Source organism: Leguminivora glycinivorella, chromosome 14, assembly GCF_023078275.1.
Source record: "Leguminivora glycinivorella isolate SPB_JAAS2020 chromosome 14, LegGlyc_1.1, whole genome shotgun sequence".
Lineage (NCBI taxonomy): Eukaryota > Metazoa > Arthropoda > Insecta > Lepidoptera > Tortricidae > Leguminivora > Leguminivora glycinivorella.
In genome coordinates, this window is record NC_062984.1 from 14,776,223 (window position 1) to 14,790,480 (window position 14,258).

Below are 14,258 nucleotides of genomic sequence, written 5' to 3' on the forward strand. Positions count from 1 at the left end.
TAAGTTTATCTACATATATATTATCGATACAGCTAAACTACAAAATAAATGATTCACTGCCACCTGTAGTGAGCGTACGCGCGGTTGGCCTCGCACTGCCGGTGCAGGTCTTGCTTCCTCTTCACCACCTTGCCTGTGTTGTTGGCGGCGTCCAGCAACTCCCACGCGAACGCCTGCGGGAAGTGGATAGTTCTCTCTTTCTCATTGGTGGCCTCAAGCAGCCATTTTATTGCGAGGAACAGGGATCTCTTCTCTGTGATTGGACCAGGAACCTGTAATACCACAAAATTGATCAGTTATAGGCCTTTTTTTTCGCTTTTATTTGAAAGAAATATTATATGATCAAACGAGCTTCGCAAGCGAAGTTCGATCGATATTATATGACTCGCTTCATTGGAAGATATAATTATTAAGTTTACATTATTGTAGTTTATTTAATCTACTGGCAACATATTGCACGCTTATTTTAGAGATTTATAAAAATAAGTATTTCAATTGGCTCTAAACCTTCCCCCCCACCCTCAGGTCGGTGTCAACCGGCGGTGGGATCCTCATTATTTTCAGAGATTATTCTAAGCAAAACTTTGGAATCTGGGTGTATCGGGAGGGAGGGTAATTATATCTTCCAATGAAGCGAGTCATATAATATCGATCGAACTTCGCTTGCGAAGCTCGTTTGATCATATATTATATTTCCTCGCTTCATTGTTCGATATAATTATTAAGTTTACATTATTGTAGTTGTTTAGAGACAAAGTTTTGCGGATGCCAATTGTGAAAACAAAATTAAATATTTATCATTAAATTTTGTTACATAATTATTACTAAACAACTAGCAATTACATAATTATGTAATTTATACACAAGATCAGTCTTATTCAGTAACACAGTTCATAATTAATTATAGCAAACTGATCTTGCAAATAGGTCTTCGTCAACTATTTGACGATGGCAGAATTTAGGAAATATTTGCGAGGTTGAGGTCCAACCCGCAGTTTTTCTGATAATGTCAAACATTGACCCATGCCGAAACGGCAGTAGACGTGGTAGTATGGCGAGTGCCTGTGTGCACTAAATGTTGCCACGTCCATCCCGATCTCCGCTAGTACTTGTTTTATCCACCTGCTTATTGACTGTGCCATCGCGTCCCTGTGAGGGCGCTTCGCAGTTAATAAGAGGTGTTCTGAGTTCGGAGGCCTTTTATCGCTTGTTAGAGTGAGATACTCGCGAAGGACCGAAGTCGCGCGACACGTTTCTTTAAGGTACGAAAGGAACAGTATAAGTATGTCGGGGCAGATGGTTATATCTGACACGATAATTTTTACCCCATTTGGGTAGTGTATATTCACTTATTTAATCAGTAAGAATGTTGGCACGCGATGGGCAGTGCATAATGCCAATAATACGACAAGCTTTTTAGTACCTAGGTAATCTGCTGCTCTAAAGATATAGTCGTATTTGGATACCATTCATCAATGTAATCCAATACTATTTTTGGATCCCAAGAGTGAGTAAGTATATTTTGGAAAATTCGGTCTCATTTTAAATATGCGTTTTAACAAACGTTTAACATGTTCTGTTTTTTTTTTTTTTTTGGTCCTGAGAAACAGGGATAATGCTGACCTTATGATTGTTTATGGATCCATAATATGACGATCCTGCTGTGATCAAAATGTCCACCATAGTTTAAATCACGTTTAAACGAAACGTTATATTGCTGAATGGTATTTTTAGAAATAGATGCGATCACATGAAGTTTCCTCAGATAACCTTTACCGGAGAGCACCGCTGCACCCAGGAAAAGGCGCTCGTGGAACGGATTCCTGGTGCTGTGATCAGAACAGACCTGATGTTCTTCGGGGCTCATGTAAATAATATCGGATTTTACTAGTGACATTAACAAAGGAAACTACGCTTGGGATTGCCAGACGGGGAAGCTAAACTTCCTGTTACTTTGTCATAGATTATCTTTTTTAAAGATTTTAAAATGATCGGCAATGGAGGGAAACTATAAAAGTCTAGTGTAAAAGCATCTACAGCTGATGCATCTGGGTATTTCCACCATGATAAGTAAGTGTACATTTGACATTGGAGCGAGAAGAGAAAAGATCAACATCAGGCTCACCAGCAGTATACATTATGCGTAGCAGTATAAACGCTTCATGAGATAGTTCCCATTCAGTATCGAGATTCACATTTCATGATACAGACCGGGTATCACTTCTATAATATATAATGTCTTTCGTATATTTAATATTTATATACGATGCAAAAAAACCAAAGGTTTCGCTTCTTCGCACCACTGCCAAATCCGTCTGAAAGGGTCGTTCAAATTTCGAAATGGAACGCTGCCCATGCGATTTTCATCGCTTATATCAGTTATAGTTTTCGTATTGTCTATACGAATTAATATAAAACAGTCACAACGACGGTCATTAGAAAAATATTAAGAGGTAAACATACTGCTAACATTTCCAAATGGTTTATGTGGAAAGCTTTTTCCTCGGATCTCGACGCTCCGTGTGCAAGAGAATATAATATTCATCCCCCAGTTCGGATCATTTAATATTAGTTTCGGTAATTAAATTTTCTTACTATAGTTTGGGTCGCGTTGCAAGGCTAGAAATTTTTGGCGTTCTAGAATTTTAGTATATAGCCACCCAAATTTAGCTGCAGGGCATGCGTCAATAAGTACTCCGATCAGTTGAGATAATTCTCTAACGGAACAAGAGTGTAGTGACAGAGATTTTCTAACCATCACGTTGATTTTCTTTCGTTTTTCCCGTAGGTAAAAAAAATCGACTGAGTTTGAACATAAAACCTAAGTCTCGACAAACCTGTCGCGGTTTTAATGTCCTATTAGTATAGTTTATGACAAAGCACAAGCATTCTAGTAGGTTAACGTTTACGTTTCGTAAACACTCTACATAAGAGTACCCGACACATAAAATACCGCGCTAAAAAAGACCATAAGACAAAGCCGTAAATTCATTTAAGTTAATAAACTAGGGTTTTCATCTTCAAAATGGACGCTCAGATATTTGCGGCAATGTCTCGCAATAAGAATCAGTGGGTAAGCTTCCTTCAAATCAACTGTAGCCATGAATCTACCTGTTGGTAAGTATAAGCTTAACAGTTGGTCTGTGGTTTTCCATTTTGAAATGTTCTCTAGGAATAAATTTGTTCAGCTTTTCGAGATTTGGAATAAAACGTTTGGTGTCATAGATTTTTGTGACAAAAACGTTCTCGAAATAAACTGGTCATGCTGTGGGATGCAAGGGACAACTGCATCCAGCTGAATTAAATTTTGGACGTAGGTACCTCCATAACGGCTTTTCCACTACTCCAATTTATTTTTGGGGTACAACGTCTTGAAAAACCGGACGTTCAAAAGTTACAGAGCAACCGTTTTTAAGCGAATCTAAAATAACTTCATTTGATGTTATTTTTGACCAGCAATCATAAAAAATATTTTATTTTACCAGCGTGAGGTAACTGACTCATTGTTGAGGAGTGGCACGGGGCTTGCCCTGGCCCGCTGGTCTAGCTGGAGGGTTCGGGGTTGGTTGACTGCTGTCCTTTCTCTGGGCTCCCCCCCGCCGTTTTCGACTGGTAACGAGGAGGGCCTGACCCGTTTCCCTGAAACTGGTATTGGTTGCGCGCCGACGTTGTTGTCGAAGTTGATGGAGCCGTGTTGCTGTTAATATGTAGGATCACAGCGGTCAAATACATAGTCCGAATAGCTTTTGATTTGACACTTTGTTGACAGATCGCTGGTTCGCTCTCTTACTCTAATGACACCGTCTTGTAAGCATCTTTCCGATAGTTCCGATATTTAATAAGTGTAATCTGTGTGCATCCGTTACTAATATTGTTGGATCTTGTCGTTATTTAATGAATTAAATAACGTGCATCATCAGAATCTCCATCTGTGTTTATTTTATGATAAACTTCCACCTCGCATACCTATCTGCTCCAATAGGTTATGCCGCCCAGTTAGCACGCCGCCATTTGCATCACAGCTAAGAAGATATTCGAAGCGTGTTTCAGAATATGTCTGATGACGAACGAAGAAGCCCTGCAAGGCGAGATGATGCTCCCGCAGTACCTGTACGGATTGCCACGCCGCCTCCGTCGCAGCCCGGGCCTTCAAGTGGTCACGGGATTTCTGCTACCGGCGGTCATCAAGTTGAAAAGCTTAGTGGTCATGAGAATTTTAACTCGTGGAAATTTGTTATGAGGAATATCCTCATTATTGAGGGACTTTGGAGATGCGTCCTTGGAGAGGACCATGACCCCACGCGTGACGAGCGAGCACTTGCACGTATATGTTTGTCTGTTGCGTCGACCTGCCACCAGTATGTACAGAACGCCAAAACTAGTAAGGAAGCTTGGACTAATCTAGTAAAAGTGTTTGAAGACTCTGGTCTGGCGAGGAAAGTGTTGTTATTAAGGAAGCTGCACCGGATGGAGCTTAGCACCTATAATTCGATGACCGAATACATCCAGGAGACAATGTCACTAGTGCAGCAGCTCGCCGACATAAACAAGATAATAGAAGACTGTGAGGTCGCGGAAATTCTACTCTCCGGGCTACCAAAAGATTATGAAACCTTGGTAACTAATCTCGAAACTGTCAGTATGACGTCCAGTCTCAGTAGCGAGATCGTAAGGACTAGACTTTTGCAGGAAGAGGCTAGAAGAGCCGTTACTAGTCCCAGCAATGGAGCGGCCTTCATGTCTAAGCCGGTTTCCAACTCAAGACGTTGTTCTTACTGCGGCAAGATTGGACATCTTAAGAAGTCCTGTTTTAAGCTGAAGAGGAAGAAGAAAGAAGATCAGGCAGCCTCTAAGGGACTGCTTGCCTCTGCCTTCGCAGCATCTACCAGTGACTTTCTGATTGACTCGGGCTGCAGCCAGACTATGGTGCAAAACAGTGACCTGGTCTCTTCCATGAAGCCGATTAATAGTGATGTCATCATAGCGAACAACTCTAAATTGAAATGTGTTGGATCAGGAAGCCTTGAACTTAAATTTAACAATAACATAGAAGAAACTTTGAAACTTGATAATGTATTGTTGGTTCCGGATCTTTCTGCTAATTTGCTTTCGGTGAGTTGTCTTGTTAACCAGGGGTATAATCTAGTTTTTACAAGGGAGGGTTGTCTGATTTTTAATGCTCTTTCTCTACAAATCTCTGGCAAACCAATTTATAAAGTTAATTGTAAGAATGGAATTTATAGATTGCCCCTAAATATCTCCCCGTGGTGCACTCTTCTTCTCTCTTGCATAGGCAAAAGGCTCAGAGTGCTAAACCGATTGAGGTGTCAGCTGCAGAATGGCACAGGAAATTGGGCCACTTAGGTACGTCTGGAATGTTATCTTTGAGAAATGGGATGGCATGCGGTGTATGTTTTCAGGATGCGGGACTGAAGGAGCTGAAGGACTGTGCTACCTGCCTCAAAGGAAAGATGGCGGGCCTGCCATACCCTTCGGCAACTACTCACCGTGCCAGTCAAGCACTGCAGCTCATCCACTCTGATGTTCTGGGACCACTGCCTGTGGAGAGTTGGGGCGGCTCTCGCTATGTCGTCACATTCACTGACGATTGTACGAGAGTGACCCATGCCTACGCTATCAAAAGAAAAAATGAGGTACTTACATCTTTTATAAATTATAAAAATCTTGTTGAAAAACAATATGGTCTGCCAATTAAAACCTTACGTTCAGATGGGGGTGGGGAGTATTGCAGCCATGCTTTTACTGATTTTCTCACAAAACATGGGATTGTTCACCAAACTACTGTTCCATATTCTGCTCCGCAGAATGGCGTTTCTGAACGCTTAAATCGTAGTTTATTAGATAAAGTCAGATGCATGCTTTTTGAATCTGGTCTAGATAACCGTTTCTGGGCTGAGGCACTGATGACAGCAGTCTACCTAAAAAATAGGTCGCCTACATCAGCGCTCTCTGGCCATACACCATTAGAAAAGCTGACTGGAGTTAAACCTAACCTCCGTCATTTGCATACTTTTGGCTGCATTGCATATGCTTTATTACCTAAACATAAAAGGACAAAATTAGATCCCAAATGTAAAATGTATATTTTTGTGGGATACAGTGAAACATCAAAAGGTTACAGGCTTGCAGACCCACTTGACCCCAGAAAGGTTATCATTTGTAGAAATGTAGCATTTATAGAGAGTAAATTTTATACCAAAGACATGAATAATTTAAATTTTATTATTAATGATTTTAATAATCAATTTATACACTATGAAATTTTAAATGATGATAATGAAATTGATGTCAATAATTTTAATTCATCTGACAAATCAATTGAATCTAGTCAAATAAAAAATAATAGTATCAAACCTAGTCAGTCTTTGTGTGAGCAAAATGTAACCGTCACGCCTTTGTTTTCAGGAGATGACGAGCACTACTGCACTGGGAGTGAACATGACACCTCCGGGTCTCCTGACGAGGACTCGCCGCGGCAGCCTTTGATGTCAGCTGACATTGAGTCGCCGCCGCAAAGCGCTACGCCACCGTCGAGGGGGGTGACACATTCAGGGGAAGAGAATGTCTCTATTCCCGTGTCGCCAGTGTCTTCACTACGTCCGGCTCGTAGTACTCGTAATAAGTTACCAACTAGGTATGAAGATTATGATCTTAATTTTTCTCTCCTAACACAAGATGGCGCTGGGTTGCATGCGGATCCTCTAACATATGAGGAAGCCATCTCTAGCTCTGACTGTCTCCACTGGCAGACAGCTATGAAAAGTGAATATGACTCACTTATTGCAAACAAGGTATGGAAATTAGTTGATCGCCCTAAAAATGAAAATGTAGTCAAATGTAAATGGGTTTTTAAACGTAAATTTGATGCATCTGGTAAATTTGAAAAATATAAAGCTAGATTGGTTGCCAGAGGTTTCACACAAGTTTTGGGGGTCGATTACAATGATACTTTCTCGCCTGTTGTTATGCATAGTACATTAAGAATGTTGTTTTCATTAGCAGCTGAGTTGAATTTAAATATTAATCATGTTGATGTCACTACGGCATTTTTGCATGGTGAGCTGCAAGAAACCATATATATGGAGCAGCCTCCGGGTTTCAATGATGGTAATAAAAATAAAGTTTGTCTATTGTTAAAGGGAATATACGGCCTTAAGCAGGCAAGCAGGATTTGGAATTTAACAGTACATGATTTGTTATGTAAAAATGGTTTTAAGCAAAGTGATTGTGAACCATGTATTTACACCAAAATGTCAGGTAAATCTATGACTATTTTGGCACTTTATGTTGATGATTTCTATATTTTCAGTAACAATGCTAATGATAATCAAGAAATATTATCTTTGCTTGAAACTCATTTCAATATAAAGAACCTGGGGACACTTACCAGCTGTTTAGGCTTGAATATATGTATTAACAGAACTGAGCATTATATAAAGGTTGATCAGGCTGATTATGTAAAGAAATTACTAGTAAAGTTTGGCATGCAAAATTGCAAACCAGCCTCTACGCCTATGGCTACAAATTGTAAATTAAAAAAGGCTGATGAGTGTCTAGATGATAATACTTATAGATATAGAGAGCTATTAGGGTGTCTTATGTATCTAAGTGTGTGTACTAGACCAGACATTGCATTTTCTTGTAGCCAGCTGAGTCAATTTAGTCATGCGTACGATAAGTCTCATTGGCAGGCAGCTAAACGTGTTCTGAGGTACTTGGCAGGGACCATAAATTATAGTCTATATTTTTATAGGTCTGGTAATTTAGATTTGACTGCTTTCTCAGATGCTGACTTTGCTAACAATATTGTCGATCGCAGGTCATACACAGGTTTCGTTGTTAAGCTGGGCATTAATGTCATTTGCTGGCAGGCACGAAAACAGAGATGTATTGCTCTTAGCACGGCCGAGGCTGAATACCTTTCTATTGGAGATGTATGTAAAGAACTTTGTTTCATAAAGAACTTACTTACAGAGCTTTTAAATGTAAATTTTAATATTACTCTATATAACGACAATCAAAGTGCTCATAGAATTGTAGAGTCTAAAGAATTTTGTCATAAGCGTACCAAGCACATTGATTTGCGTTATCACTTTGTCAAAGATTTAGTACAGAAAGGGTTTTTAACTGTTAAATACATGCCAACGGAAGACATGATAGCCGATGTGCTCACAAAGCCTCTAAGTGCTGAGAAACATAGGAAATTTGTAGAAAAATTGTGTTTAAAAATATAAACATGTTTGTATGTTTTTTTTATTAAACTAGCATGTAGAGATAGAGACTGAATCTGTTTGTATACATTATACTAAGCATGTAGAGCATGTAGAGTTTGCTTTTGTTTCTTGTTTAGCCTGTTATCCTAAGGGGAAGTGTTAATATGTAGGATCACAGCGGTCAAATACATAGTCCGAATAGCTTTTGATTTGACACTTTGTTGACAGATCGCTGGTTCGCTCTCTTACTCTAATGACACCGTCTTGTAAGCATCTTTCCGATAGTTCCGATATTTAATAAGTGTAATCTGTGTGCATCCGTTACTAATATTGTTGGATCTTGTCGTTATTTAATGAATTAAATAACGTGCATCATCAGAATCTCCATCTGTGTTTATTTTATGATAAACTTCCACCTCGCATACCTATCTGCTCCAATAGTTGCTCTTTCCCGAATATACAGACTTTTTTATCTGTAGCCATTGTTTCTCAATTACTTTTGAGGCTTTTATGTTTTCCGGGAGTTTACTTCCATAGAGTAAATCGCCCGCATCTTGAATTATGGTCAAGAAGGGTTTTTATAACCTGGGTGTGACAAGCCTTGTACGTGCTTGGGTTTTGCAATAATGCAAGTCTGATAAGATGCGACAACTGTCGCTTAACAGCTTGATAGCAGTGATCTTATATATCATCAGACGTCAATAGAACAGTAATAGCTCGGTTTATGGCTGTAATGCCTACACCCAACTGGCAGCTGCCACAAACAGCATGGCTGTAATGGCCGCAGAAATTTCTGCATGAAGCATCTAAATGCGTACAATTTTCGGAGATAAGGTATTCTTTTAATATCTTATCCTTCAAATATTTGGTAAACCCCTGCGGACTAATGATAGCCAAGGGGAGGCTAAGTTACCGTGAATTTTTCCCCAAGTATGGGTGTATGTTCGGTATATAGCCTCACCTAAACACGGTAACCGGTCTGGGTCCAAATCAGGTACTTTTGGAGCTGAATTTTCAGGAGTTGAGCCTGGCGCCGTACCCGCAGGGTGTTGCGTCTTCAGGTAAGATCTCCGAAACATTCTCGATGTATGGAGAATTCGAGTCCTGGTAATCGAGTTGGTTGTCCGGAATGTACCATTTCGGTCTCCGTGACTTCTTGTTCGAGAAAGCAACGATGCATTCTGAACAGAACAAAAACCAAGCCATAATTTAGTTTTATAAAAACTAAAATAAAAATAGTACCAAAATTGTGGGTACACTGAGAGAAAATACAACTAGTTTCATGTTCGTTCAACAAATTTTTTGGTTAAAATAGCACCTACGTGCTTTTTGGTTCAAACAACAAGCTACTTGTCATTTGAATCAACAAGTCGATTTTATAAAAACAATCTGACACATTGTTTTAAACATACGTTTGGCTGATTCAAACGGATAAACCGCAACAAGTCGAACTTGTTAAATTCACAATGCAAATTTCTCTCAGTGTAGATTTCACCCATATGCGCGAATGCGCGTCTTACTTAGTGTTATCTCGCGGATAACATTCAGTAACTAATGTTCATATCAACATGTGTTCGTAATAGAATCACCATGTCTTACATGAGTTATGCCTTCGTGTTGACTCACGGTCAACCCCCCGGCTGCCTTCGTGTTGACTCACGGTCAACCCCCAGGCTCGCGTCTTGTTAAAAGTACGCGTTGTGTGATCATCCGTAGATGATGATAAAAATACTAGTCCACTGTTTTTCTTGGTTAGTGCGTTTTACGCTTTGGCATTGCCAACAACCAAGATAAACTTAGTATCAAAAGATAGTGCAGTGGACGCGTGCGTCTGTTGCCGTGCACGAAAAAATAATGAGGATCCCACCGCCGGTTGACACCGACCTGAGGGTGGGGGGGAAGGTTTAGAGCCAATTGAAATACTTATTTTTATAAATCTCTAAAATAAGCGTGCAATATGTTGCCAGTAGATTAAATAAACTACAATAATGTAAACTTAATAATTATATCGAACAATGAAGCGAGGAAATATAATCAATATAATTATGTTTATTTATTGATATGATTGTAATATTTCACAATTATACTAAGCACAAAAAGATATTGGTTGGTAAATAAATGACTTTATGAGTGTGTACCAGGACCAGGACCGATAATTTATTATAGGAATTCATAAAATGCCAATCTCAAAAGGGACAGCAATAAAATGAATGTATGGTATCTAAAAAAATGTTTAGTTAGGTGACTCAAGTGTTTTAGAGACAAGTATTATAAAATGAAAATATTTCTGCTATAGATATTTGGCTCCTGGCTAATAATAGTATTAATCAACAAGTGAGTTCTGAATTACAATATCATACTTATTCTAGTTTAGTTTGTATTATTAATTAAAACGGGACTTAATCGCATAAAACTTACGTTTATATTTAACCCGGCGTTTCGGACATGCCATTTTGTCCGTGGTCACAGGTAGACAAAATTACGGACGATTAAGTCCCGTTTTAATTTAATAATATGAGTGAAGATTGTGTTAGTTTAAATCAATATATAGTTTAGTTTGGTTAAATTGTTAAACAACCTAATAATGTTACATTTACCTGGTATGTAATACCTCCTCTCTTAATAGGTGACAGTAACAGCAATGGTTTAGCATTTTCAATGGCTTTGTATAGGATAGCTTTTGGACTCAATTCAATTTTGGCTTTGGCTTCAGGCGTGGTAGCGAGGTGGTATCTTTCTATTTGCATCCTCTTTATATTTTCGAAGGCTTGTTCAACAAGACTGCGAGCCAGCTTCTTCTTGCCCATTTCCATTACATGGTTGATAACTTTGCTGGAAGTAGAAATATGAATACAACTCTCATTAAATGGTTCAAAAATAGAACAGTAATTCATCTCGTCAGTTCTTAACCTATATGCCTACCCCTTTACGGGAATACAGGTGTGATTATATGTATGTATGTATGTATGTAAATATATTTATTATTATTTTATTTATTTATTTATATGTATGTAAATATGATATTACTAAAGGTATGGTGGTTGTCACTAATATTATTGTCACCAACAAAAGGGACTGGAATTTCACAAATAATTGCAAAAAAATATTATAAAAATTTGCTTACATTGATACTGACAGATTATCATGCAAACTGCAAATGAAATAAAGTGTTATGTGATTGTAAAAGTTACAAATGGGTTGAGTGTAGGAAACAAATAGTACAAAAACATACTTGACTAATGGGTCATGGTAAACGGATGAGGTTTCGTGTGATCCTGGTGGTTTCACAGGTGTTGCAGTGATTTTGGCAAACTCTCCACTCTCTATAAGCCTCGCCTGATCTTCCTTCCTAAATATTGGATTTTGAAAGTAATCTGGGAAACTTGTTGGGCGAGAGTAATTTCGGCATTGAATCACTGTGCTGCTTCTGTAATCCAAAAACATTTGAAATATATATATAATTGATTTATTAATAATTATCTAGTATCTGGTTATATTCAGCTATCTTACCGCAGCAAACAAGCCGAATTTGTCACAAATTTATTTATAAATAATAATTTATTGGTTACGTTATTCATAGTTAAAAAAAATATATTGCTAGTTTTATAATTTATGCTATTTTAGGTATAATTTGATATTTTTATAACCACTTTTTAGTAAAACAACATAACCTAGTTCAAATCCAAACCAAGTGACATTGACAGTTGGCTTTTCTGCCATAAAGTTTTTTTTTTACATGATTTAGCGTAGTGCTGTTTTTCAAAAGTTCGACGCCAAGTGCCAAGTTTCTGGAAAGCCCTGAAGTTGGCTGTGTACCATCGTTCTCGCGTCTCGTGCAGAGACGCCAAATTATAAGATTACCATTTGACATTTGACATAAAAACAAAATGTGATCGCGTGCAATGTCGAAAATTGTAAATTTCACATTTTATACAATTGTTTGATATTTTTTTACGTAATGAACCACTAATACACAAAGAAATACTTATGTGTTTTCAACATGTCAACTATTATAAAATTCAATCTAAAGGAATTAAGAAAATTAGCCAATGATAAGAACTCCTGTGTTGTTGAGAAAAAAGTAACACAAAACCTTGCACTTCAGCCTTGGTGTCTTGGAAATCTCCAGGAATCAATAAAAAACTTGTTGGATTACAAAATTGGGAAATTTGACAAAGAGTATGTACAACACGTTTATTTGAAATACTAATTTGGTCTTCTAACAAACAAAATATGTAGAACATTGGTATTGTTGCAGGTTAAACGGCATTTTGCTTAGCTACAAAAATTTAAGAGTATTAACCAATGTGGGCGCAATACGCAATGATGGCTCAGACATTCAGTTCCAAGTACAAGCGGACTACTTCATATTTCAGCCATATGTGGGTGCCACCCTAAAGGGACTTGTAAACAAAAAAAGCAATACACATTTAGGCATCCTAGTACACCGGTAAGTCCTATCCAATGTTACTCTTGCTTATAGATACCAAAATTGCAACATAATTGCAGACCCTTCAGTGTCACTAGTAATAAGAAATAATCGTAGTTGTCTAAGATTCATTTTAACTTATCTACCCATGAACTGGAATATCCAGGTGTAATTATTAATATTAAGTTAATTAAGTCTTGCAAATTTGTTTCTAGTGTGTTCAATGTGGTGATTCCCCGGCCAACTGAGGAGCCCGGTAATGAATGGATTGGATCAGCAGTCCAAGAAGGACAAGTTGTGCTGTTCCGGGTGGTTGTATTAGATCTCTTTGGAGCTTTGCCATATATCAGAGGAGAACTAGATGAAAGGTAACAAAGGATTACATTTTTATAAATACTTACAAAATAAATAAAATAAAAATAATTACATACCCTAACAAAATTTATTTTATGAACTAATGCATTATTTTTCCTCAGGTGGGTCAAACTTGGTCCAGATGATGATGATGAGATGTTTGAGACAAAACAAGTGGAACCAGTTACCGTGGACTATGTAAACTTTGACAAAATCAAACCATTATATCAAAGACAAAGTGGTGACGGCATACAGTCACCAACAAAGAGCTTGCTCAAAACTGACAAACCACATTCTGTTAGTAAAAACCAGCCTAAAAGCGCTGCTCAAGTATCTAAAGAAAAAAATGGTGTAAGTGGTAGTACATCAAAAAAGAACATGAAGAAACTGAGCAAAACATCAGATGCTGATGCAACTAGTTCTGCAACAAGACCTTCAAAAAAACAAAAACGGGAATCATGATTCAATAATGATGATTTATAGACTTTGACTTATTGTGCAACATTTTAAGTATACTATTTACTAAAAGCATTTTTTTTTCTTAATAGTACAACTGTCATGCTAAGTCTATAGCTGATTTTAAGTATATTGGAACACTGAATGTAAAATTAATAAAATACTTATTTACTGCTAGTATCCTTGTATTTTTTTAAATAAACACTAACTGGGTGAAGTCAGCACAGACCAGGAGGATCTACCTCAAACGCCAAGTTGTAAAGTATACGGATTTGTGTACATCTGTTTGCGTTAAACCAACTGCATCATCTTCTTTGCGAAGTATCCCGTCTTTCTAATGGCTCATGGGAGCCTGGCGTCCGCTTGCCAAATAATCCCAGGAAACTGCATAAACGCAGTTTTTTATATACCTGTCAAGCCGTTTGCGTCACGAGAAATAAAAGCAAAAGTCCAGACGCGAATGTTTGTCGTACCATAGAAAAACTTACTTTCATATCTGTAGTACCTAACAAACTAGTTTCCTCTAGGTCCTATAATTGAGACTAGTCCAGTTTCTTTACAATAATCACATTTTTCTTCCACCAAAACCAAATATCAATGTTTAGGTGTAAGGTGTAGGACCTATATAAGCAACCGTTAATTGCATTTATCTTGTTTTGCTTATGATTATGAAACTCAATCTGGATCATTCATATTTTTGGAAGAAAATTAAACCATTTTGTCCATCATTTTTTTTTCGAGTAATTACTTCTAAACATGGCAACATTAACTGAGCAGTCGCGTAG

The 14,258-nt window shown here is 37.9% G+C and overlaps 2 protein-coding genes across 2 annotated transcripts; one reads left to right on the forward strand and one right to left on the reverse strand.

The window, feature by feature from the left end:
- Positions 1–11,916, reverse strand: LOC125233364 (28S ribosomal protein S7, mitochondrial). Its single transcript, XM_048139354.1, has 4 exons — positions 11,745–11,916; positions 11,467–11,661; positions 10,832–11,066; positions 1–272 (listed from the first exon to the last, which is right to left on the reverse strand). Exons 1-4 carry the CDS (start codon positions 11,810–11,812, stop codon positions 54–56), a joined length of 717 nt encoding a protein of 238 aa, XP_047995311.1. The 5' UTR covers positions 11,813–11,916; the 3' UTR covers positions 1–53.
- Positions 11,917–12,103: 187 nt separating this feature from the next.
- LOC125233321 (DNA-directed RNA polymerase I subunit RPA43) lies at positions 12,104–13,653 on the forward strand. Its single transcript, XM_048139292.1, has 4 exons — positions 12,104–12,413; positions 12,493–12,684; positions 12,879–13,031; positions 13,140–13,653. Exons 1-4 carry the CDS (start codon positions 12,235–12,237, stop codon positions 13,477–13,479), a joined length of 864 nt encoding a protein of 287 aa, XP_047995249.1. The 5' UTR covers positions 12,104–12,234; the 3' UTR covers positions 13,480–13,653.
- The last annotated feature ends 605 nt before the right edge of the window (positions 13,654–14,258 follow it).

Excerpts from the sequence above, each read along its gene's own strand:
- LOC125233321 (XM_048139292.1), top strand. The coding sequence starts at position 12,235 with ATGTCAACTATTATAAAATTCAATCTAAAGGAATTAAGAAAATTAGCC. Across the intron at positions 12,685-12,878 it reads TTAGGCATCCTAGTACACCG|TGTGTTCAATGTGGTGATTC; the intron begins GTAAGTCCTATC and ends ATTTGTTTCTAG. Across the intron at positions 13,032-13,139 it reads AGAGGAGAACTAGATGAAAG|GTGGGTCAAACTTGGTCCAG; the intron begins GTAACAAAGGAT and ends ATTTTTCCTCAG.
- LOC125233364 (XM_048139354.1), bottom strand. The coding sequence starts at position 11,812 with ATGAATAACGTAACCAATAAATTATTATTTATAAATAAATTTGTGACA. Across the intron at positions 11,662-11,744 it reads AATTCGGCTTGTTTGCTGCG|AAGCAGCACAGTGATTCAAT; the intron begins GTAAGATAGCTG and ends TTTGGATTACAG. Across the intron at positions 273-10,831 it reads GAGGAGGTATTACATACCAG|GTTCCTGGTCCAATCACAGA; the intron begins GTAAATGTAACA and ends GTGGTATTACAG.